Source organism: Poeciliopsis prolifica, unplaced genomic scaffold (genome assembly GCF_027474105.1).
Source record: "Poeciliopsis prolifica strain line A6 unplaced genomic scaffold, Auburn_PproV2 SCAFFOLD028, whole genome shotgun sequence".
Taxonomy (NCBI): domain Eukaryota; kingdom Metazoa; phylum Chordata; class Actinopteri; order Cyprinodontiformes; family Poeciliidae; genus Poeciliopsis; species Poeciliopsis prolifica.
In genome coordinates, this window is record NW_026562403.1 from 5,315,402 (window position 1) to 5,340,049 (window position 24,648).

At 39.5% G+C, this 24,648-nt stretch overlaps 2 protein-coding genes across 5 annotated transcripts in view; one reads left to right on the forward strand and one right to left on the reverse strand.

The window, feature by feature from the left end:
- emid1 (EMI domain containing 1) overlaps positions 1–20,830 on the forward strand; it is a 57,852-nt gene extending 37,022 nt beyond the window's left edge. Inside the window, exons 4-16 of one of the 4 annotated variants that reach the window (XM_055049071.1) lie at positions 4,140–4,229; positions 4,338–4,399; positions 4,514–4,646; positions 6,215–6,259; positions 6,357–6,464; positions 9,506–9,622; positions 13,154–13,243; positions 13,437–13,489; positions 13,637–13,699; positions 14,324–14,368; positions 14,582–14,626; positions 17,137–17,221; positions 19,723–20,830. In XM_055049071.1, coding sequence (XP_054905046.1) covers positions 4,140–4,229; positions 4,338–4,399; positions 4,514–4,646; positions 6,215–6,259; positions 6,357–6,464; positions 9,506–9,622; positions 13,154–13,243; positions 13,437–13,489; positions 13,637–13,699; positions 14,324–14,368; positions 14,582–14,626; positions 17,137–17,221; positions 19,723–19,856 — 1,070 coding nt within the window. In that variant the 3' untranslated portion in view covers positions 19,857–20,830. Of the gene's footprint in view, positions 1–4,139; positions 4,230–4,337; positions 4,400–4,513; positions 4,647–6,214; positions 6,260–6,356; positions 6,465–9,505; positions 9,623–13,153; positions 13,244–13,436; positions 13,490–13,636; positions 13,700–14,323; positions 14,369–14,581; positions 14,627–17,136; positions 17,222–17,400; positions 17,492–19,069 lie in introns of those variants that run through there. The other 3 variants (XM_055049070.1, XM_055049069.1, XM_055049072.1) reach the window with 3 other exon arrangements.
- rhbdd3 (rhomboid domain containing 3) lies at positions 20,800–24,406 on the reverse strand. Its single transcript, XM_055049073.1, has 5 exons — positions 23,895–24,406; positions 23,416–23,799; positions 21,865–21,991; positions 21,401–21,646; positions 20,800–21,284 (listed from the first exon to the last, which is right to left on the reverse strand). Exons 1-5 carry the CDS (start codon positions 24,058–24,060, stop codon positions 21,116–21,118), a joined length of 1,092 nt encoding a protein of 363 aa, XP_054905048.1. The 5' UTR covers positions 24,061–24,406; the 3' UTR covers positions 20,800–21,115.
- Between the last annotated feature and the right edge of the window lie 242 nt (positions 24,407–24,648).

A 24,648-nucleotide genomic window follows, 5' to 3' on the forward strand; every position in this document is an offset into this window, starting at 1 on the left:
ACATGTTCCCCTAACATTGTCCTTGTCTGACCAGGTCCAACCATTAAACTAGTGAACCAGGGTAGCTAAATGTTTAGTCAAGAGAAGCTAAATGTTTAGCCAGAAGTTAGAAGCTCTAATGTTGATACCCAAACATTAGAAGTGAACTGCATGAATAGGTATGCACCCACATCCACAAATGTATCTAACATTTATATCCATTATAGGTGTGAGTAAACTGCTGTGTTATGACATAGCCAGATGAAATGTGTTTCATTCGTGTTTGCTTTGGAAGTAACTTATGTTTCTGTGAAAGGTGATGATTGGGTGCTACGGTGAGTCTCCCTCCTTTATGTCGCGTGTTGTTGCTGACTGATGAAGTGAAATGTGTGCACATGAGGTGAAAACCTCTCTGACCCCGTATACTCTCGCCTCGGCCCCAGTGCGGGTTTGTTTGCAACGTGTTTTTGGAGCTTGTCACCCAGCCTTATATAAAACAACGAATGTGACTTGGCTTATGGGATGCGCTTGTTTTCAACTAGAACTTTGTGGAAGTCTGGATATAACTTGGGGATCAATTGTCTGACCAGCTGTTATAGAAAGACAAAGCTTCTTTCTCGCCTGAAATTACAGCTGAACCTCCCCAATATGAGCTCTCAGCCTCAGAGACCGCTTGTTTCTAAAGTCAGGATATGACGAAGACTGTTCTAACATTTAGGCAGAACACCTAATAAAAGAAACTCAAGACCCTGGGAAAGAAATGTAAACACTGGAGTCTAGATGCAGGTTTTGTTTCTTCGGACGACTTCCAGGTAACCCGACTGAGACCAGTCCACAGAATGGGAGGATCTTCTCTAATACACTTCAGTACCAGCTGGCATATGTCTGAGTCATTCACTGAGGAAGAGTGTTGGTCCTGCTGCCCATGCTGAGGAAAGGATAAATAATCCATCTGGCTCTCTCTGGTAATTGAAATTCTTTACATGAAGGCACAGCTTTACATTTCCTAATTAATTTAAACTTTTTGATTTAAACTCAAAATGTGTGCACTTCAGTAGAGTTATTTTTCAAAGTCTCATAGTTTCTTTGCTACACATCTACATCCCACCAACACTTCTAAATTAGATGATTATTTAATTCATATTTTATTATTAAACATGGAGGAAGCAATACTTTAGAATACATGGTCAAAATCACAAAAAATGTGCAGCGCTTTCAGACCTCAAAAGATGCAAGGAAAACAAGTTCATAATCATTTAGAAACAACAATGCTAATGTTTTAACTCAGGAAGAGTTCAGAAATCAATATTTGGTGCAGTAATCATGAGGTTTTCAATGGAGTTCAGTGCAGTGGTCTCTTAATTTTCTCCAGACCTATATCATTTTTATTTATCTCTTGTTTGGAGAGGAAACAAAAAAAAAAGGATCTCTCTGTGAACGATTGTTTAATGTAAACAGACCTCTTGTCTCTGTGTCGTGTAAAGACAGCAGCAGACATAAGTGTGTCTGGCATGGAGACAGAGACAAACGCTTCCCCTCCTCGCCTAGCTGTCAGTACCTGGTCACTAATGATGCTGCAGAGCTGAGCTCAGCTAATCAACCAGACAGAGATGGATCAGGACTGAGCTCTCTGCTGTGTCTGCTGACTGCAGTTTGTGGTTAAATGTTTCCTTCAAGAGCTGCTGCCCCTTTGTTCGCCTTAATCTCCAACGGAAAGCTCAGAGCGCATAAGTCGCCTCTTAAAAAGAAGGAGCTTAAAAGTACAGCGTAAGCAATTTGAAAAAGTCTTTATTTAAAATTAGTGAGAATCTGGTTTGCTTCCCACAGAGCAAACCTTTAACAGTTCAATCAGAGCTTCCAGGACAGTATGGAAAATTCAAAGAAGCAGAGTTCATTTTTGGTATTTTTATTAAATTCCATCACTTTCTTTTTTTAAATTTCACACAGTGTCTTAGGTTCTTTGGAAGTTAATCTCTTTGCTGCAACAGCCCCATGAGTCATCTTTCGTATTTTCTTAACCACACACAGTAATTATGAAAGTGGAAAAGATTAACTTGGTGCCCTCACATCTGACTTGTTATTCTCCGATTTTCCGTCAGGAGCAAAGATCATGCCGGGAAGTGCTTGCAAGCGAATCTCTGCACTCTCTGCGTGTTTGAGATAAGAAAAGGCGCAGTCTCCGGCCTGCTGCACTCTCTTCAGGGGTATCGCTAATGAAGAGCTCTTGGCTCGATTGATGATTGGACACTGGGGTGACCGGGGCCTGGACAGGTCAAACACATTGTCACATTTCTTCGACCCCTCGAGTTGGGACAATTAGTCAGTGAGATCAAAGAGCCGATACAGCGTAATGATGTTGTTATTGGCTAACAGAGCAACGTATGCTGGTGATCCTCTGTCTGTGTCTGCAGAGGTGCAGATAAACACACGGCTCTTGGTGCTTGCAGCAGAGTCAGAGGGGTTTTGTGTCAAAACCTAATTCCTTTCACAAAAGCTTCAGTTTGGGGGAAGTCGATCTTAAATGTTCTTTACTTGTAAAGGACAAGAGGTTCTGTTGCAGGGGGAGGAGTAAGACCTATATTTCCGGCCCAGATCCCCTGCTTTTGTAATTGAAAGCAGCCGTCTACATGAGCCGGACTCTGCGGGGAGGCTCTGCGGGATGCGCTCGCACATGTACACACATACACACCTCCCTTTGTCTCCGCAGCTTTCCCTCATGTGGACTGACGTGTGAGACGGGCGAGAGAGGAGGGGAGGCTGAATGTGTGTTCTCCTCATCTCAGTGCAAGAGTTTATATTGTTACTGAAACATGTAAGGAGGGCCATGCAGAGCTCATGCCATAACATTTCAATCTCAAGTTGTGGATTGTTTGAGTCTGTCTACACATGTAATCTGCTGAGAAATGCCCCCAACCCCAAACATTGAAATCATGAGCACAAAGGTGAGGGCAGTGGGGATAATTGGAGCAGTCTGACTTTACCCTGAACCATGTGCGTTGTGTTTTAAACTTTTAGGTGATCACTCTCACTGCTGTTTCTTTGTAAGTTTATGTACAATGTTTATTTTTCCTGTGTGATAATAATCTCTCGGATTTCCTGCAGCGGATTACGGCATCTGCAGCTATGTCAAGTGAAGCTGTTTAAGGGGAATATGGCTCTATTGCCTCAGCTGTGCGCTGCAGGTGCTACTTTATAGCTTCATTCACTGTAGCACTTGGTATAGCTGGGGCACTGAAAGGAAAGACATGCTTCCTGGTGGCTAATGAGGTTCTGAACCCAGCCTCTTATTTGTTTTAAAAGCACCTGGGCCAACCATGGCAAAGCCTGCCTGGACAATGGAATCAGTCTAGCATTTCCACAAAAAGTCTTCCCATTCAAAACATCCCAGAACCTCAGGACACAAACTCCTACACTCTGTAAAATGAAGGAAAGACAGAAAGAGAGCTGAGACAGCCCATTCTCTTCTCACAAAGGGATCTATTGTTTCTCTTTACATGCCTCAAGTCCCCAACCCTGCAGATTAAAACTGCATAAAGAAACAATGGGAAAGGAACACAACGTAGCGAGGACGCAGCAAGCGTGCAATTTGAATTTGAGAAATGCAACACTGACGCAAGCTGCTGCACTCACAGTTGATTTCGACATTTCTTTTCTCCCTGGGAAGATTTGACAAATTGAAAGGCTTCCTCTGAGGGATAGAAAACAGCACACGACAAAATAAACTACACACTGACCGCGCACGCTTGCACGTTTTTAATTGTCGCATTACGACCACAAACTTTTTTTGTACATTTTGGGATCGTTTATTGCAGAACACAAGGTAGCATTTAGAGGGAAAATGATGCATGGTTTAAATTCTGCTACTCCTAAATAAAATGCAACACATCTCAAAGCCTTCAGGCAGAAAGCCTGTGCATAATTTCTTCCCAGCATAAATACAGCATTCAGTGAAGACCTCAGGGGTTTGTGAAATCAGAATCATATTTTTTCTCTTCATTTGTAAATTTGTTTCATTTTACAAAGGGAGGCTATGTTTGCATTTTACCACCATTAATCAGGGATATGCAAGCTTCCAAATCTAATGATTATACTTTAAAGTTTGAGGAATTTTATATATATATATATTATATATCATTATTATTTTTTTGTCTTGGTCACAGATCCAGGGAACCTGGCCGTTGCTCAAGAGGCAGTCAGGAGAGCCTCCGCACTACGCCGTCCCCCAGCACGAACAGGAGAGGCACTCTCAAGTAAGAGCTGTGAACGAACATGTTTCTATTCCTATATGAAAACAAGATGACAGAGAGATCCATCAATGCCGGCATCTTGCAACTGAAGAAATGTTTTCTGGCTTTCAGGTTGTCTGAACTGCAGTCGAATCACAGCTTTGAGTGAAAAGCTCAACTCATTGGAGGCAAAGGTGAAAGCTGCATCTGAATCACTGGGAAAGATCAAAGGCCTTTTTTTATTTAACGATGTTATCAAATTACCTGTTTTTGTGTGTGTGTGTGTGTGTGTGTTTTTTTTGTCCCAGGTGCAGCTGCTCACAGCACCGGGCAGCACGTCACATCACCACCTACAAAGTAAAGGAGAAATGTCTCCAGAGACCTCGTTACTGATGGGGGCCGTGTCGGCTCAGGGAGCTCCTGGTGAGCAGGGCCCTGCAGGTAACCCATGGCGCTGTGTGATGATGAACATGTACATTTTACTTTATTTAGAATCCAGCAGATAATTTTTTCTAACTTTGTCAAAAACAACCCTTCCTTCCATTCATTCAATATGATCATTACTTTCACTCCAGGTTATTTCCTCACATCCTTTATTCTGTACTTTAAACACTTGTTTCTGTTCACTAAAGCAAGATCCTTGCATGTCTACTCTGGGATGTAACGTGATTAGTCCAGCACATCAAAAACCACATGGTCTGAAAAACTGTTAAATGTTGTTTAGTCTAACTAGTTTATCAGCACAAAATTTATTTACATGAAATTAGCCCATTAGCGTGAAAGTGGATGTGTTGCAATCTGCTCCTCTGAGCACAATTACACACTTTTTCCTGTGTTTTCCCTGCAAATACTTTTGTTTTTGTTGGAGAAAATAGTTTTGACAAAGTGGAAGCATAAAACTGCAGCATGAGTGGCCTCTTATACTCTGTTGTCCCTAAACAAAATCCATTCAAAACAATTGCTTGGGTTTGAGATTCTCCTGTCAGCAGTGCATCAACACTAAACATACAGCCGAGCTATAGTGAACTGCTTTACATCACAGCAGATTCATATGTTAGAATGGTATAGTCAAAGTACAACCCTAAGTAAGTACATATGGAGGTTCAACTATTTCATTCTCTAGATTATGGCTGCTCAATATATTCCAAATCTGTCACCCTTGCAACATCAGTATTCAATAATAAAATCACAAAGGACTGCTTAGATTGAAAACCAGCTGTCATTTTTATCCACTTTATAATATTCACACAGCAGTAACTGCTTCCACCTGACACAGATTATAGTTCCCAAGATACTAACCGTCACAGAGGAAGTTGGAAGCATAATTGAGAAAGAGAAATATCTGCTATGTATTATTTATATCGTCCAGCTCAGCTCTAGATGTGAAAAGTTGGTAGACTTACCTACAAAGACTTGCTTCTGTAATTGTAGCAAAAGCTGGTTCTAGAAAGTATCAAAACAACTGAACAGAAAAGTATGCTGCACTTTTCAGATTTTTGTTTGAAATAAAACAGAAACATCTATTATTTTTCTTCACATTTATGCTCTGCTTTGTTTTGGTAGATCACATAAAATCTCAGCATCACAGATTGAAATAGTCGATAATTTGCTGAGTTTAGTTTGGTGATATGAATAAATTCATCAGCCATACAAGCCCAAAAAAGCTTTATGTTGTTTTTTTGTAGTTGTTTTAAAGAGCCTTTGTTATAAATCATAGTTTATCTGAATGTTTTGTAATGTTAGCCATCCAGTCAGAAACTACAAAACGTAAGTTTCTGTTAACAACAGGCTTATTTGGCACATCGAAATCAACATTTCAATAATACACTATTATAAGAGCAATATTACTCTACAGACATCTGTTGCTTTCACAGGAAAGCTGTTACTTGGACAGAAATGGATTTAATGCCTCCAAGGATTTTACACTTCATCTTCTCCAGGTGGCTTGAGTTCAGATTTTTTCACAGATGTAAACCTCCAAATGAAGGCATCTCCCTGTTTTCCTTCAGGTCCTCAGGGTGAAAAGGGCAGAGATGGACTTCCTGGCAGAGATGGTGAGCTGTAATTGCAGTTGCGTTTCAGCTGATATCATTCAGGATGTAAACCTGTGAGGGGATTCATGATTACTCCTGATTGTTTCTTTACTCGCAGGAAAGCCAGGATCTCAAGGGCTGCCAGGTCCCAGTGGGCCTCCGGGGGATGTGGGAGCGAAGGGCCCATCTGGAGCTCCTGGATCGAAGGGACTGCCAGGACCAGCAGGTAAAAAATAGCCACACAGACATCTGAGATTAGACAAACTGTTCAACCAGTTGATCATTAAGCACATTGAGCTCTCTGTGTGCCCCAGACAAAAACTCGCTGGTCCTGCAGAGCAATTGTTACGACCTCTAACAACTCATATTATTGTCAATGCAACTAGATGGCTGAACTGATTAGTCCTGACCATAAAGCAGCAGAAACAATAGATGATAAATCTGACTTGTGATGTTTAGCTCCAGAATGTTTGTCACAGAAATGGTTTTGGTCTTTGGTCAGCTTGAAGACCCTCCAGTTCTGAAAGCTGGAACATTCCAGCGGCCTTTGAGGTCTGCTGGCTGTTCCGGGAATTTACACTTTATTGGTTTGCATCTAAAGTTATTTGTTTCTAGAAGTACTGCTAAAGGTTTTTACAGACTGCATTCAGTGCCTTGCAAAAGGACACAACCCTTGACATATTTCTTGGTTTTTTTTTTACAGCAACCATAAACTGCTATGTGTACAAGTGGCTTTTCTGCAACCAACACAACACAGAGTAGTGCATAATTGGGAAGTGGAAGGATAATGAGCTTATTTTAATCATTTTTTGTACATTAAAATATGTAACCTGGATGCATTTAACTCCATCGATTTTGTATATTTTAGAACCAGTGTAATTACAACTGCAGATCTTAAGGGAATGTCTCTACCAGCTATGCAATTTGAAGACGGTGTTTCTCCCTTTCCTTATTTGACAGCTAGTTCAAGCTCAGTCAGATTAGAAAAAGAGCATTTGTGAACTACAATTTTCAAATCTTGCTTTAGTTGGATTTAGTTCTAGACTTTGACTTGGAAATGTCAACATATTGTGCCAAAAATTTTAACTTTTCACTCATCTGGCCGGATCACCATCTTCCACCTGTTTGCTCTCTACATGGCTTGTGGCAAATAAGATACCAAGGACCATGATTGTTTCTCTATGTAGCGCTATTCTCATGTAGCTGTCAGTTTCCATGTCTTACTAAGCCTGCAGTTGCACCATCTTCTTGTTTGAAAAATTTTTAACCACTACTTTAGGTTTTATAACCTGAACCTTCTTTAAATTGCATGCCTTACTTTTCTGTTGTTTCTATCATTTGTGTGATGTTGTCCAGCTGCATTTGTTGATGTGAAGGGGGCTGAAAACAAAACCACACAGGCTTTCTTGTAAAATATTGAGAATACATTTTTCAATTTCCTTCCACTTCACAATTATGCGCTACTTTATGTTGGTCAACTACATACCCCAACGCCTCCCACCCAAATACTTTGAAGTTGTGTCATTACAACATGAAGACATGTGACAAAATTTAAGGAATTCAATACTTTTGTGAGGCACGATACACACACACCCACAGACACACACACACACACACACACACACACGCACACACACACACACACACACACACACACGCACTTCTGTGTCCTGCTGTTCATTGTCATCAGCCTGGAGTCAAGCCAAATCATCAATCTCTCCTTTAAAACCAAATCTCACTACTCCTTGTGGACAAATAACAAATGACCTGTTGAGAAAAAATTAGTCTACCTTTAGCTGCCACTGTAAAGTCTAAAGTAAATGGTGGTCTAAGTTGTGCCACAACATCTGCTCTTGCTATCGACTGCTTTGGATCACAGACGGAGTGTTTCTCCTTTCAGGCTAACATATGAACCCTTCTTTGCGTTGGCTACTAGGTGAAAGTGAGATTTAGAGCGAAACTTGAACTACAAACCCACTTTCTGAGTCGCTCCATGTGACTTCAATCTGAAGTAAGCATGAGCTGTACGTATACAAATCCCAGCTCCATTATGATTTCCATATGCCTGCGGTGTTATTGTTTTTTCTGTCTCCATTACTTCATGGTATCTGAAAGGTTTTTTTTTTTTTTTTTTTTTTTGTCTTTCATTTAAAGTACAAGATAAACACAGGGGTAAAATGCGACCAGTGTAATGTATAAATTACTAAATTAGAAGAGAAAAGTGAACTTTGAGTTGCAAATATGTTATCATATTTTGTCACAGCATCCCTCAGAACTAGCAGGGGACTGAAACTGTACAGAAAAAACTTAAACCGTTTCTCTGATATGTTGCAGTAACTTTGAAGGGCTGCTTGGGGTATTTATGTAAACCACTATCCCATAGATGAGTTAATATCTGAGAAGTGGCCAAAATGCTGAAAGATTTTCTTTTCTATCAAGGTTTACAGAAACAAGCCACAAAGTGGAAAAGTCAAAGCTGTAATAACATTGCAAGGCACTTCGGTAATTACTGGACTTTAGTTGACAATTTCCTCAGAGTTGACGGGATGGAAGGACAGAGGTGATGGCCTAAATGAGGTCAGATGACGTGGTGATGCTTTTTCCAGCTTCAAATTAGTGACTAAAGTAAGTGAAGGGACATTCTCACTGGATGCTTGCTTGAAACCTGTTTAAGACTGCTGTGAACTGGAATCCTCTACACTTTTCATTTAGGGATCCCGTATTTCTCCAGATTCCTCTACTCAGAGCTTTCAGTCTATTCAAGCATTAAAGTCACTATGAAATTATGGCTTATAAGTTTTCAGTGGTTGATTTTGTGGAGGAACAACTGTGTGTTTACTCTGAACAGCTGATGGTACAGAGAACATTTCACTTGCTGGAAGACTTGACTTTAACTCTGTTTATTTGAGTTAAGGTTCCACCAAGTTATTCGCACAGATTTATTAATGACCCTCCTGTTAATTAGAGTAACAAACTTAATCAATTCGCACTGTGCCCTTTATTCCCCCAAACCCAGAACTTTACTCCATATGTGCACATGGAGTCACATATCAACTAGACACCATCAAGTTGTATCAACACCTTCGCTAATATTTTCCCTCTCCGCTCTTTGTCATAGTTTTTTCTCCCTTCAGCATGTCAGACCCAGTCATTCATCAGTCTGCAATGCAACATGCCTCTGAGCAAAGGAGATTAAGATTGAGTCCTACCATGACGTACCGTGTCGCTGCCACCGTGCTAATTTGTCACCTTGTGTCCCTTCTGTAGGACCCCGCGGCCCACCTGGACACCCGGGAGAGAGAGGTCTACCAGGGCCACCTGGGCCACCTGGGCCTCCAGGCCCAACATCGCCAGCCGGTGCCCGCATCCCAGAACCTGACCACAGTAAGTAACTGCTTTCAGGGTTGGCTTTTGTGTGATGTTTGTTTTCTGAATTTAGGTTCATGCCAGACATAACTTTTCAAAAGTTGTATTCATATCAGTCCACAAATTATTTTGCCAATGATGTATTGTCAACTTGGATGTGTGTTTTTTTTCTGTTTTTTTTTTTTTTTTTTTTTTTTGTGGCAAATATAAAACTGTCACATTCTTGTTGGTCAGAAGGGGTTTTGGCTTGGGAACTGCAGCATGGACGCTGTTTGTCCCCAGTTCCCTTCTGATTATTGAATCAAGAACACAGACCTTAAATGAGACAAATAAGCCCTGCAGCAGTTTAGATTCTGTTCCTTTGCAACCTCCTGAATGAGTTATTAATATTGTCTTTGCAGGAACCTTTTTTCAGGTAGTCACTCCTTGGAAAGATTGAGAATTGCTACATGTCACCTCCGTTATTTAAATCAGCTCTGATTGAAATATACTGTAGTCCCAAAGTTTAGAGGTTGCTTTGTTTGTCCTGCCCAGACTGTAAAATTACAATAACCATTTTTTATTGTATTGACTGGTTGTGTCTCAGGAGTAACACACACAGTCCATACAGAGGACTCAGTCCTGATGTGGCTCACAGGTTCTGGTACTGGCCTGCTGACCTTTGCCACATGTCTTTCCCTCTCTAACAACTCACTTCTCTGTCAGATCACTGTCAAATAAAGGTCACTAGAGCCAAAAGAAACTTCAAAAAATCCACAGCAGCACAAAAGAGCAACGTTGTAACAACAGGGAAACTGGCAGGGTAGCAACTGAAGCGCCTTTCAGATCATCCTTTACTTCAGTGATGTCACATGTTAATTACGTCTCGTGACCAAGGTCATTCCAAAACTGGCATGAAATCACTGTTTTCACAGAAGGAATGTGGAAAACCTGACTACTCTAGACTTCATCACTGTGGGATTTTCCTTAAAGCCCACTTATGTCTCCTACATAAATACACATACATAAATATGTCTCTCTGTTTTGCATATTGAACATATTAACAATGTTGTTAAGTGGCATTATAGCAACAATGTCATCATTGTTGTAAAGCAAAGCAGTTCTGAGTTGGCTTCTAGTTTCAAAACATAGAAGGTGTATAATAAATCTAAACTTTCTAAAAGAAACAATGGTACTGTGCACTGTCAACCCAATAAATAAAACACAACATGTCTTCTTCTTTGTTCATTTGCGGATCACATGCTAAATTGGCCCTCCTGTTAACAGTGGTTTTGACTCTGTTTGATGCATTTGGATAAGCATCCTCAAGCTCCTTGATGGCAGACTAAGATTTGAGATAAATGAATTCAGAAGTTCGATCTGCATTTTACATCGAGCATAAATGGTTCTTAATATGTCTGCAACAAGTTGTAGGACACACCATTTTGGTTCCACATCCACTGCTGAATGATGTAAAAACACCCAAGGCCTGTGAAAGGATAAAGCCATAATAGGGGGTTTGTGGTTTGTGTGTTTTTTTACATGACCCTGATGAAAGTGCCTTGAGAGACTCAGGAAGGTTGACAAAAGAATTGGTAAAAGGACAATCTTACAAGGCCCCCTTAACCAAAAATACTAAGAGGGATTATTAAGGAAATGAATAGCAAATAAACATATCTATGTCAGAGAAGGATGAAAGTTTTTTTTTATTAGGTTCAGGCAATGAAAACTTTAGTCTTCATCATCACAAATCTTTAGTTCGGTTTTTTCATAAACAAAGTGGTGCAGTTTTATTAAATGTTGTATTCAGAACTCTTTACAAAAATGCAGAAATTGTATAAAAACATGAAGATTGGTGTTCATCTTTTAGCTACTGCCTGTTTCCTCTGACGTTGTTCTGCTACCAGAAGAGTAAATCACAACCAAATAGTGTTTTACCAGATGCAAAATCTGTAAAATTAGTGCGGACTTCCTATTCTGAGGTGAGAACCTGTCCACAGCCGACGTCACGGAACGGTTTCCAGATGTAGGCCATCTAGACAGCTGAGGGAGGGGAGCGGGAGACGGATGGGCTCTTTCAAGGTCAACACATGGGTGGGTTTTACATTCGAGTCCGGTGGTAAAACAAAGTATGCGACACACAGATTTGTAAGCTCTGGGTTCCGCTGTGGAGAGCCGTGGGGGTGCGGGGGTTGGCGTGATGATTTCCAAACTGTGGGCTATTTCTTTCACTTCAAAGTAACGGAGGGGGCGGGTCTGCGCCGAGCTTCCTTTGGAAAACACTGGCTTATTTGGCCACTGGATGTGCATCAGCAGCAAAGAAGATGACTGTGGGAATATGTCAGTGTTAGAAGCGTCTGCTTGTTTAATCCATCTAACTAAGCCTCACTGAGTTGTAAATGGGGAAGAAGAGAGGTGTCACCTCTCCCCCCGATCTCTTAGTGGTGTCTGCACCTCAGGCAGAGGGAGGATGTTTATGACTGTCAGCCGTCCTCATCATTTTCTTCTTCCTCTTCCTCTGTCCGTTTCAGTATCTGTGAGGTCTCAGGCCTGTGATTGGATCTTGTTTCCTGTTAGAATAAAATGACCCAGCAGCCACACACTTCCTTCGTCACACACATGTTTGCCACCCTCTTCCTCTTGCTCAAATGCTGTGAGTACATGTGGTTTGACTGAGTGAATTCCACATAAAATGTATGGAGACCTTTAAACATAACGAAACTAACCTTTAATTGCCATCCAACCTGGATTTAATGATGACCAGGATGCTTTTGATGGCAATTCAGTTCAGCCGCCAGTCTTGCTGAGCTCTGCATGAAATTTCATTTTTGTTTTTTGTTTTTCTTTTTGAAAATACTGCCCTCTAGAGGTCATATCAAGTTTTCAAAGCGACGTTTCACTGGACTCAAAGGAGTTTCTACTGCCACATTAAACTGTTTCTGTTATTTTTACAGAATATGAACACCCAAGACATGGGTGTTCATATAAATGAATCTATCCAAAGTGTAGTATAAATGTATCTTTTTGACTTTGTGGAACATGCAAACACGGCACTGTTCCCACAAAGAAACACAGTGCTGGCTGCATCACACTGTTAGAATACTTTTATTATTTTGATAGGTATAGTGAAGCTTATCAGATTGGCAAGAATGAGATAAATACAGGATAATAGTGGAGGAAACTTGTTAGAGGCTGTGAAAGACTTGATATTGAAGCAGAACTTCATACTTCAAAAGAACATAGACTCTAAATACACTGACAGAGCAACAATAAAATGCTTTATATTAAGACATAAATACAAAAGAAGTCAATAACATCACTATTGGACAATGTCTCTCACCCCATGTGTGAAGCTCAGCTGGAGTTGCTCCTTCAGTGACAGGCTGCTGCATCCGCGGTATACAAAGCAGCTTTATAGGAGATTCTATTGTGGATCTAATTATGGGACAAAAAGGTTAAGTATTGTCAGTGACACATGTTTGTTATCACGTAAGGTGTTGCAGATTATCTTCACAGTTCTGTTCCTTTTGCCAGAAACTTCATGATTCATTGATTGTCTTTCATCCCCAGATAGTGGAAAAGATCCTTTCTTCACCAACACTTTCCACGACGCCAGAGGTTCGCCTGTTCCAGGACCTCAGGGTCCTCCTGGGCCTGTTGGTGAGCCTGTAATTGAAAATACCTCTGCATGCAAAGCTCTTACGGTATACGTTTTATCCAACTTTCACTGTCGGTTATTGAAGTCTGAGAAGGTTGAGTTCATGAAACTCAAAGGGTTCCTTCAAACAACAAGCAGAGTGAGTTTTGCCATCTTCACCAGAGAGAAATAATGACTCAGTTTTTCTACACGCAGGCCCCCCAGGACCCAGAGGCCCAGTAGGACCTCCTGGTCCATCAGGACAGAACGTAAGCTACCTTACATGCAACACAGTCATCAGTTGCTATTAGCACTGTCAGACTTACTTCTATACAAATATATACATCTTGTCATATGTATATATAATCATATTTAAAATTACATAAATGTCATCTCAAATGCTTTCTGATTACAAGGGGAGACCTGGAACTCCTGGGGCACCAGGGCCAGTGGGGCCAAAAGGAGATCGTGGGGAAAGGGTGAGTATTTTAGATAAGATGTACCTTCAACAAGTCAAGAAGCAAATCTGTAAGGATCTTACTTTCTGTTCTGTAACTACCAAGATATTATACTTAATGAAACAAAGAGAAAATGGAGCAACTCTGACGGACATTGATCTCACAAATGAATGGTAATGTTAATCTTCAGCCAACTTATTTACAAACTCACTTAAGGACATCGAAGTCGATGTTTTGGGGAGGCCAATCACACAACCCTACTTCCAGTGAAGTGTAAGGTTTGTGTAATGGTGTGGGAGCACAAGTTGATCAACAAAACTGACTCAGTTTTTCTGGAGGAATGGCCTAAACTCCAGTAAACTGTAGCGACAAGCTTATAGAAAGATACTCAAAACTTTTGATCTAAGCCATGCAGCTTAAAAGCCAATTTTAGAAAATGTTATGTAAATGTCTGAATATGAGCAAAATAAAAAATATCCCTCTGTCTATTTTTCTAGTGTACAACAAATCAAAATAACTTTGGTAATCCTAAGTGACCTAAAAAAGGTTTCTTGATTTCATGTCAAAAAGTATGGAAAGTGGAGTCTTTATTTTTTTTAATGATTGAACACTGTAATGCAACTACCTTGTATTTTGTTTTTTTAGGGTCCTCTTGGTTATCCAGGAGAAAGAGGCTTCAGAGGTGACCCAGTAAGTCACCTCTACTCTGCTTTGTAGGTTTTGGAGGGAAACATCAACACGTCATATTGGTTATGTTGTGGTAAACCACCCTGGGCAGCAGCAATAAAAGCACACAGTCCATGAGACGCACAGTTAATAAACTGAATGTTTTTTTTTTCTTTTTTTCTGGGGCTCTAAACAGCTTTGAGTTTTAAAGCGAAACTTATTCTCTCCTCTTCTCAGGGAGCACCAGGTCCCAAAGGAGAGCCAGGGGAGAAAGGCTTGCCGGTAAGATTGTGGTTGATTGTAGCTCACCGGGTAACACAAAGACAATTTAGAAAGCTTTTCACATGATTTTGATTTTGCTTTTGTTTTTTTTTCTTGAGCATCAAAATATTTTCTGTGTCTAACTCTAAGTTTTCTTTGACATCTTTCTCATTTTACAAGAACAATCCAAATGTAAGATATCTTTATTTAGCCATCACATCTTTGAACTGCAGTGAATCTTTTCCAAAGAATAACCATGACCCAACATCCGAGGTTATGGTTATGATCTTTTTCCAATCATTGTGACTCTCCACAAATTGGTTTGTTCAGTTGCACCTCTTTTGATCAATCCCATACATTTCTACCTATCAATAGATCAGTTTTTATCTGTTTCATATTGTTTTTTAGACTAGAATGTTGCCCTCTATGTGTTTGATCTGTCTGATTTGTTTGTGTAAGTGTGTTTTTGTTGGTCCTTGGGGTGTGCTCTGGACTGCTGTCCCCTCTCCTCTTGACCCTAAAGCTGTCTGACTCCCACTGCGAGCTACTGTCCCATGACTATCATTCACAGTCACCTTTTCAGCTTCTTATTTTGGCATATGCATATAAACACCTATACCAGCACAAGAACAGCAACTCTTAACTGGTGCAAAAATCTTCATTTTGCTTTGTTCCAAATGTTCAATATTAACTCTCACCAATTTGCTTGGTTTTCTATGCAGGAATCTCAATGAAATAGATGAGATGTATATGCCAAATGTCTCCATTGTGTGTCAGTAGTTGGGTTTTAAGGTGTTGTGCTCCGATATGGGTGGAGTGGATACAGCTATCCCTTTTCTTCCGCTGTATTGCCTTGCATGAAAAGCACAATGCTGCATAAACTCTTTCTTCTAGCTTTTAAAATAAACTAGTTAATATATTTAGTATGTAAACTAATACTGTGGAATTAAAAAGGAAAATGGCAAAGTTGCTATTTTAGTTGGAAAACTTGGTGTCAATAAAAAGTTAGCAGAAAATGGTCACTCACTAATTTGCTAGCATCAGTGATGTTGTATTTACGGTAGTTGTTCCTTGGAGCCCAACTTTAACAGTTTAGATGTAGGTTTAAAGCTAAACACAATACAGTTATTTCAATTTGATTGTTTCTTTTTTTAAAGAAAAGGAATTGTGAACTACTGTTCACAGTAGCACACCTGTTAACAGTGCTTGCTTTAGGTATTACCACAGATTGGAATATACTTGAACTGAGCTCATTAATCAGAGAAGCAATCTGATTATGAGAGAGTCATAATAACTGACGTGGTGACAGACTTCCAGGTATTTATACTCATTTACATATGTATTTATGGGTCTCAACAGGGTGGACCAGCAGCTGCGCTCTATTTCCTGCGAATTAGGATTTATAAAGGGAAGGTGCGAGGCCACGTGCGTGCACACAGCTTTATGCATCCGATATTTTTTGTGCACCTCACTTTTCTAAATTTTTCCGTAAGCCAAGTTTTAGTGTAAAAACTGCGTACTCTTTTATGCATGAGGCCCCAGGTCCTGGAAAGGAAAGTGCGATGAAATTAGGAGCCGTTTAAAAATTTTACACAGGATGCTTAGCTTTTTATTCCATTAATAACATAATGGCATAAAAAATTTAGCATTTTTTTGGATGGAGATTTCTTTGGCAGTATTAAAAGAATAGAATAAAAGATGTCCTCTATTTATCTAGTTCCTGCAGGAGATGTCAGAAATGTACAAAAGTCACTCAATCTTTTCCCCGGGGAGCTATAATTGTTGATGTATGTCTGCACACAGTCTGTAATGTGCAGATGTTTCAATTACTCCCCAAGAACTTGACTAACGTACTCTTCCAGAGCAATATTCTAAAGCAGCTTTGCCGTTTTCCGTTGCACACAAGTCTTGGTATGTTTTTTGTTCGCATGTTTTTCTAAACAAACCATTCACAACCTTCAGCCATGTTTCTTTGCATGTCTCTTTGAGGATCATGATGCATAATGCTGTCTCTGTCTGTCTTACATCTCTTGTTGCAGTACTTTTGTTACTTTTGAAGGTAAAGATCCCGTGAGGTCGCTGCCTTAACCCTTAACAAAAGACAAATCAGATGTAAGAGTAAACCTCCTCTGACGGACCACTGTCAGATGACTGACAGTGGGTAACTTCTGTGTCTCTGCTGCATTGAGACTGAACACTGTGGAGCTAAAAATAAGCTAAGTGAATGCAGATGGCATGGTCATCTCTTCCATGACAGTGTGACTCAGCTGTGTTATGCTGCCACGTGATACTGGTTGTCATGTGCATGCTGATGTTTGCCTGCCCAGCATGGCAGAGAATTATAATACTTAGCAGCATGTTTATAAAGGAAACATAGAGAGAACTATAGTGAATGGATAGTCATGCTGGGCAGATATGTGGACTGTTTTAACCTTCTAACAGCTAAACTGTATTGAAAACCTGACTTGCATCTTGGCGAGCAGTCCTCTAGCTTCTGCTCTTTACCTTGACGGCTGTATCTATCTTCACAGGGGGACGGCATACATCAGATCAGAGAGGCGCTGAAGATCTTAGCCGAGAGGGTTTTAATCCTTGAGACTATGATCGGTATTCATGGTGAGTAGGAGGCCTGCGGAAAGGTCAGCTTTAGGCAGGGGTCACAGCTGCAGGTGGGCCCGTACTCCCACCATGCCTAACTGCTGGGACAGAGGGCGGGAGCAGTCACAGGCAGCCCCAGGACTTGGACAGTCTTTTCTGCAGCCTCACAAAGTCCCCCTGTCACTGCTCTCTGATAGGACATTAGCTTGCAGATGTTTCAAGATTTGCAAGCTGACCTTGAGCTTCTGGCTCGCAGGGTGACACTGTTGGAGGCTATCATCTGGCCAGGTAATGCTGAAACACCCACAGTCCTGCTGACCCTCATTTCTCAATTAGATGAAGAAAACATAGATCAAGTGTTAGAAATGTAGGATATATAATCACCGTCTGTTTTTAAATGTGATGTAAAGTTGAAAGTTACTTTGTATTCATGTTTTGATGACAGCAGATGCTAAATTATTTTCTAAGCCTCTTTATATAAAAGAAGCATTTTAAATTCTAGATCTGTTTAACATAACTTATATATATATATATATATATATATATATATATATATATATATATATATATATATATATATATATATATATATATATATATATATATATATATATATATATATATATATATGAGTGTGTGTGTGTGTACATTATTTTGTGTTCATACTCCTTTAACTTTCCCACTTTTCATAATGTTACAACTATAAACTTCAATCATTTTGTTGGGATTTTACAATAAACCAACACAAATGGGAAAATGGCCTTGCATTATCAGTCCTCATGAGGCAAAGCTTTGTAGATCTACACTTGATTCACATCATGCAGATTGAACGGAGAGTTTCTGCAAACATCAATCTTCAAGTCTTTCCTCATGTTGAGTTGAGTTTACTGTTTCCTATTGTTTTCTAAAACAAGTATGAGGCCTGGATTAATAATATTTTTGATCTTACATTAAATCTCAATAAAACATAGAGAAACTTGTGGCTGTAATGTGAGAAGGTTTGAATGATATGAATAATTTTGCTGGTCCGTTGGGTCTGAGAAGCAAATAAATCAGATATTTAATTTGGGTTGGCAGCGTTTTGAGCATTAAACACATAACATTGATTCCTCTCACTGAGTCATTTATTTTGCTTAGAATTAGATTTTTTGGGGTACTTTCTTTCTTTTACACCTTGTAGAAATGACAAATTATATAGAGGAAAAAAATGCAAAGTGGTGCTTCTCAAATGCTTTGTTTCACTGTTTTGTTTGTACTTTGCTGCATAATGATGGATAATTTTAGCCTTTTTAGAAATGTAATAAATCTGGCAGAATTGCTGTTTTGTAACAACATGGCTATTTACTTATAAATGTGTTATCAGAAAGATAGCGAGTCTAAGCATAGAGATAGAGAGTCTGCAATATTACATGCAATTATAATTCCTCAAACATTTTTAACAAATCAAATTAAATCCAGTTGACAGATTTGCATTTAATTAGTTGCATTCCAAATTGACTAGGTATAAAATAATGATCAAGTTCACTTTATCATTACAATCAGAAAAGGTTATATGTCTAAAAGACCCAACTGTCAATGACTTTGCAGGAATCCAAGCAACCAAATGGTGACAGTGGAAAGGAATAACTGCTTTGTAACAGGAATAATTATTATATATTTTATTTTGTTTTGTTTTATTATTTGAACATCTAACTGCTGTAATTTAATATATTATATAATGCAATATAATATTGTAATATTAAGAATTAATTAAGAGTTAATGGCAGTGGTAGTTAATTTAGGCATAGACTTGGATAAAGTCTTCGGCCAGTCGTACAATCCTTCTGATGAAAAACAGAGCAAATTTAATGAGTGGCAGTTCTTCAGTGTCTCTGTCTAGGAAATATAAAAGAATGAAACGGGAAAGTTTATCTTGCATGAAAAAAGAAGATGGAGGAAACAGAAATGCCAGGCTACCTTCTATAGAGAGAAAACTTGGTGAGAGAACATACAATACATACAAATTTTTTTTTTGCAAATATTGAATTAATTGAAAATAGTAGAAGCCTAAGCTTATAGAGTGATTGATTGAGACTCTTTAAACAGATCCTTTATGTGAAAAATCCTTTAACACTTGATCAGCAACGATTTTCTCAAGAATTACAGATGGAAAAAGGAACAATATTCAATTCATTCAGGCCTCTTAATCAAGAAAAGGTTTCTTAAGTAAAGGTTTAATTACAACAATCTTAATAACCGGTAGTACATTTCTGGATTTTTACAGATAGATTAAAAAAAGGGGACAGCAATCAAAGGAAAAATGTCCTCTAATAACTTGTTTGGATTAAACTACTATTTTTATAACTCAACTTAATTTTTAAAAAAACCCATCCAAACACAGATGAAGTTCTACAGATATGTGTAATGCTAAAATTGAGAAAAGTCTTAATTTTACTTTTTCTAAAGACTGAAGAGTCTGCATGGCCACACATGTTGATGGACAGGGAGGCCCCTTTCCAACCGCTGTCTTTCTTCAACAGAGCCTGATCTAGGGTCTGGGGACGGACCATTCGGCACATCCTCCCCTAGTTTCTACAGAGATAAGCGAGCAGGTGCGTCTCCACATCGACTTGCTTCTCCTCTGTTCACCGACACCAAGGTCCAAGGAAAATAGCACCCCTTTCCTCTACATTGACCCTGAGGATCACTGACTGGGCCTTCCCCTCCAACAGGTCTCTCACCGGCATTCAGCACATCCAGACCTTATCTGGTGCCCAGTCTGGGCTTTTATTAAATAGTTAGGAATGGGGAACACCTCAGGGAAACTCAACTGATAACTCCATGACACCCTGATTCATCTGCTACCTGAGAACTGCTTTGATTTCCCTCTCCATCTGAATCCTAAAAAAAATAAAACATCTGTGAACATGTTGAAAGAAGAATGAAGATTTTCATCCTTGGTGGTCGTTACAGTTCTAGACGGTAAGGGTTCATTTAGAGAAATGAGAAGTAGAAATCAGTGTGAGGTTTTGCTGCTTTCACAGTTTGTCTGCAATCTGAAGAGAGTCCGTTATTTAAATACTCTTGAGCTTGTACAGTCTGTGTTACAAAATGACATCCTCCTTCCTCTAGTATTCATATATTTTCATCTTATTGTTTAACTCAGTGTTATGTAGTGCACTAAAAAGATGAAGTCATCTCTATTTGATGTGTTTTTAAATGGTGATTAGAAGCTTTCTGGTGTCTTTTCTTTCTGTTTTGTGTAAGTGACTAATAATTGTTTTTGACATAAAATCTGCTCAAACATAGGCATCTATGTTAGATGGTGCTGCAGTCTGAAAACAGAATGTGTTGAAATTAAAACACCACTCTGCTGACTGGGATCCCAAACACACACAGAGGAAACAGTTATTTGAACTTGAACATATTTTACCACTGTTGTGTTCTATGACTGCTTAAACTGCTCTGATGAAAACAATTTTTCATCTTATATCAAAGTTATTGTGAAACTATTTAAAATTGTAGTTTATGTTGTAAGCTGTTATGTAACCATTTTGTATTTTGATTTTCTTTTTCTTTTCTTGCAAATGTACTGTATTAAGATAATTCTGCTTAGATAAGTGTAATAAAATGTTTTTATTATTTTAACATGTCACCATTTTTAATTGGTGGTACAAAAGTATTCATTAAACACTTTTACAACTGAAAAAAAAAATAAACTGACATCCACCCTCTCTGATTTGCAGGTTTGGAAATAAAAAAACCTTTTATTTGGGAACATTTCAGCTTTTTGTACACATTTTCCGGAGAGTTTAGTTATTAAAGGTTCTTCATGTAGCCCACAGGGAAAATATAAAAGCTCAGCAAAACCCAAGCATGATGCGTCTCCAGTTTGATTCAAAAGTGCAAACATAACCAGTAGTGTCAACTTGTTTAGGGACTCTGCTGTGTTGGATGGCTCTTTCCTTTAGATACCACCACAGCTTGTTCTCCAATGCTGTCTTCAATAAGTAGCGAGATGGCGCCATCTAGCTGCTTGGTTGCTGCTAACGCCACCACAGCTTTCTCTGTGGGGAAGCCCATCTTCTCCAGCTGCTGAAGCCTGGCAGAAAACAAACACAGACATTCGCATGTAAATACAAAGTTTAGGATTGAAAAAGTATTAAGTGAAAAACAAATATGTTTATTTATAAAATACACGCCATCAACTCCACTAACCGCAGAGATGAAACTGATGACTTTGGGACCTCTACTTTTGTGTCAGGAGTGTCCTGTAAGGAGGCCATTATCCCGGCTCGGAGCATCTGTTCCTCCAGCACTTCTGCCTCAGACACAGCAGCAGTCTGCTCCTCCATCACCCAGGCAGGTGATGGAGGCTCCATCCAAGGGTGGAGGTTGTAACCTGTGGGGTCCCTCACTGGTGGAGGAGATGCGAAATCCACAGCCATGGCCAAGGGAAGCGATCTAAGCAATTGACAAATTGTGAAATTTGCTTTTGGGTAAATTATTATATTTTTACATTTACTCACATTATGACCATTACTTTACACAAAGTACTGAGCAGCAGGAAAATAATACAGTTTTCAACATTTTATGTGGATGTGCTGCAACAAAATATGAAAATGATCAAGAACATATTTAAAAGGGATAGTAGGATGTTTAATGTAATTGACTTATAATACCTATGTGAGGTGGCAAATGTTGGCAATCTGACCCTGGACAAAGTAGGAACATACATCCAATTAGGAATGAAAGCAAAAATGTTGGCCTCCTCCAGATCCTGTAGCACCCCAATGAAAGGCTGATGATCTGCATGTTTAATTAAGGAGATGGGGGATAACTTGACAGTCACCAAAGTTTGAAAGATTTCATTATAGATTTAGTGGGGGGAACATTTAGCCTAAATAAACCACAAAACTATTGTAGCGCAGGTTATAACAGGAAATAATATTAGCTACCATAACTATGTGGATGACACACAGCTCTACATTACGATGTCACCAGGTGACTTTGAACCCATCCAATCACTGAATAAATGTTTAGAACAGATAAATGCGTGGATGTGCCAAAACTTTCTCCAGCTGAACAGAAACAAAACTGAAGTCATTATTTTTGGACCTAAAGAGGAACAATCTAAAGTCAATGCATTACAACTAAAAACTAGCGATCAGGCCCGAAACCTGGGAGTAGTGATGGACTTGGACTTGAACCTTGCGAGCCACATAAAGACGATTACAAAGTCGGCCTTCTATCACCTGAAGAACATCTCCAGGATTAGAGGACTACTGTCTCAGCCAGATCTAGAGAAACTCATCATGCGTTTATCTTTAGTCACATTGATTATTGTAACAGCGTCTTCACAGGACTGTCCAACAAATCAATCAAACAGCTGCAGCTGATCCAGAACGCTGCTGCTCGTGTTCTCACTAAACCAGGAAGATAGAGCACATAACACCAGTTTTAAAGTCCCTCCACTCGCTCCCTGTAGCTCAAAGAATAGATTTTAAAATACTCTTGTTAGTTTACAAATCCCTGAACGGTTTAGCACCACAATACCTCAAAGATCTGCTGTTGTTGTATCAACCTTCCCGACCTCTTAGGTCTTCTGGTTCTGGTCTGCTCTGCATCCCCGAACCAGAACCAAGAGAGGAGAGAAGCAGCTTTCAGCATCTATGCACCAAAAATTTGGAACAAACTTCCAGAAAACTGTAAAACAGCAGAAACCCTGACTTCCTTTAAATCTCAACTAAAAACACACCTGTTTAGAATTGTATTTGAAATGTAATATGTAACAATGTATTGTTTATTCTATGTTGCATGACTTTGTGTTTTTGAGTTTTTGAAATGCCTTGCTGCTGAAATGTGCTATACAAATAAAATTTTATTTGATTTTGATTTGATATAGAGTGTCTTGGGTCCAGAGTCTTGATCTTATCTTAATAACACAATCTGCATCCCCAAAGAAGTACACAACATCCAAAGATAGACACAGAAAAGCCAAACATACAAATGTAAAAAATCCCTGAGACCTAAAACTCCACAAACATATGCTGACTGCCCAAAATAAAGAATGGCCTGAACAAGAAACATTATCCAAAGACTTACAATAATTTAAAAAAAGTGACACAAAGGAATAGATCTCAATCACAAAGACATACAAACTCAAACTTTTGGTTTATAGGATGTACCAGTCCTGACAAGCATTTACAGATTACATACACAGAAAAGGATACAGTTGTGTCCGATGCATATTGCACAGAGGTGAAGCAGCGCTGGTGTTCCTGGTAGAAGCAGCAAACCGCTGAGCAGAAAAAGCCACGGCAGGAGCCAGACTGGTAAATACCTCAGCAGCCTCCTCTGTGTGGCCTGCCGACACTGAGCCGTAAATAGAGCAAGCTGGATGGCAGAGAAGCCACAGATCCGACTCGCCTCCCCTCCAACCACAAACAGCACCAGAGTGTAAATGAATGCTAGCATGGTGATTGTGAGGATGGACATGAGCAGGAAGGCCACTGAGCCCCAGCGACGCTCTTGACCTGATCCCAGCACTAGGAGTAGGACGATGCTGATCAGCAACGAGGGCGAGTCATCATGACTGAGAGCATACAGAAACACATCTGTGGAGGAATCAAAAAAATAATCCACATGCTTACTTTGGGTAAATCTGAAGCGGTGTTTTGAAGATGTTCATTAGATGTAACAGCAGGGCTACCTATGAACCTTGGGAAGTATCCTCCTGGGCCCACGCTCAGACTTGCCTGGATGCCCCCAGCATACATAAGCAGCATAAATGCAATCAGAGCAAAAGTTACCAGGCAGAATCCAGGACGGTCCGACCCAAACAAGGACCTCACTGACCGGACACGGCTCAGCATCATTTCACATCAGCTGCACCTTCTCCACTGGCTTTCACGGCATTAAACCAGGCAAGCAAATATTTGATTAGGTTCATCATAGAATAATTATATCCGATGAAATTTTAAATATGCATAACCATCTTATTTTTCGCGCTACAATAGAAGAAGACTGAGAGCTAAAGCCTATACAGGTAATTCACTGCTAATAGCGATTACTAGGACTTGTGGTTTTTGAAGCAAAAAAATGGTAGATAATTAACTATAGTTTACATTTGTTGCGCCACTTTATATATTAAAAGTAGCGCAAGTAAAAACAATTTTAGCTTCGAGATGCAAAGAATTCGAAAGGATGCAAACTTCCGCAAACATTCTTCTTCTTCTTTATGTTTCTAATTTACAACGTTTTACCGCCACCTACAGGTCACCCTGGATGCGTGCTTTCTGTACTCACAATTAGAGGTGGATACTATTATTTAACATAGCAAATATTGTCTCTGGAAGCACTTTGCATTTTACATGTTCTAAGTGTTATGTTGAAAAAATAGTTTGGAAGAATTTTTGTATTTTGGAATAAAAATATTTATTTATAAGTATTTTGGAATGAAAATA

Coding starts and splice junctions, on each gene's coding strand:
- rhbdd3 (XM_055049073.1), bottom strand. CDS start 24,060: ATGATGCTGAGCCGTGTCCGGTCAGTGAGGTCCTTGTTTGGGTCGGAC. Junction 23,800..23,894: donor ATACTTCCCAAGGTTCATAG/GTAGCCCTGCTG, acceptor ATTCCTCCACAG/ATGTGTTTCTGTATGCTCTC. Junction 21,647..21,864: donor ACATTTGCCACCTCACATAG/GTATTATAAGTC, acceptor TCAATTGCTTAG/ATCGCTTCCCTTGGCCATGG.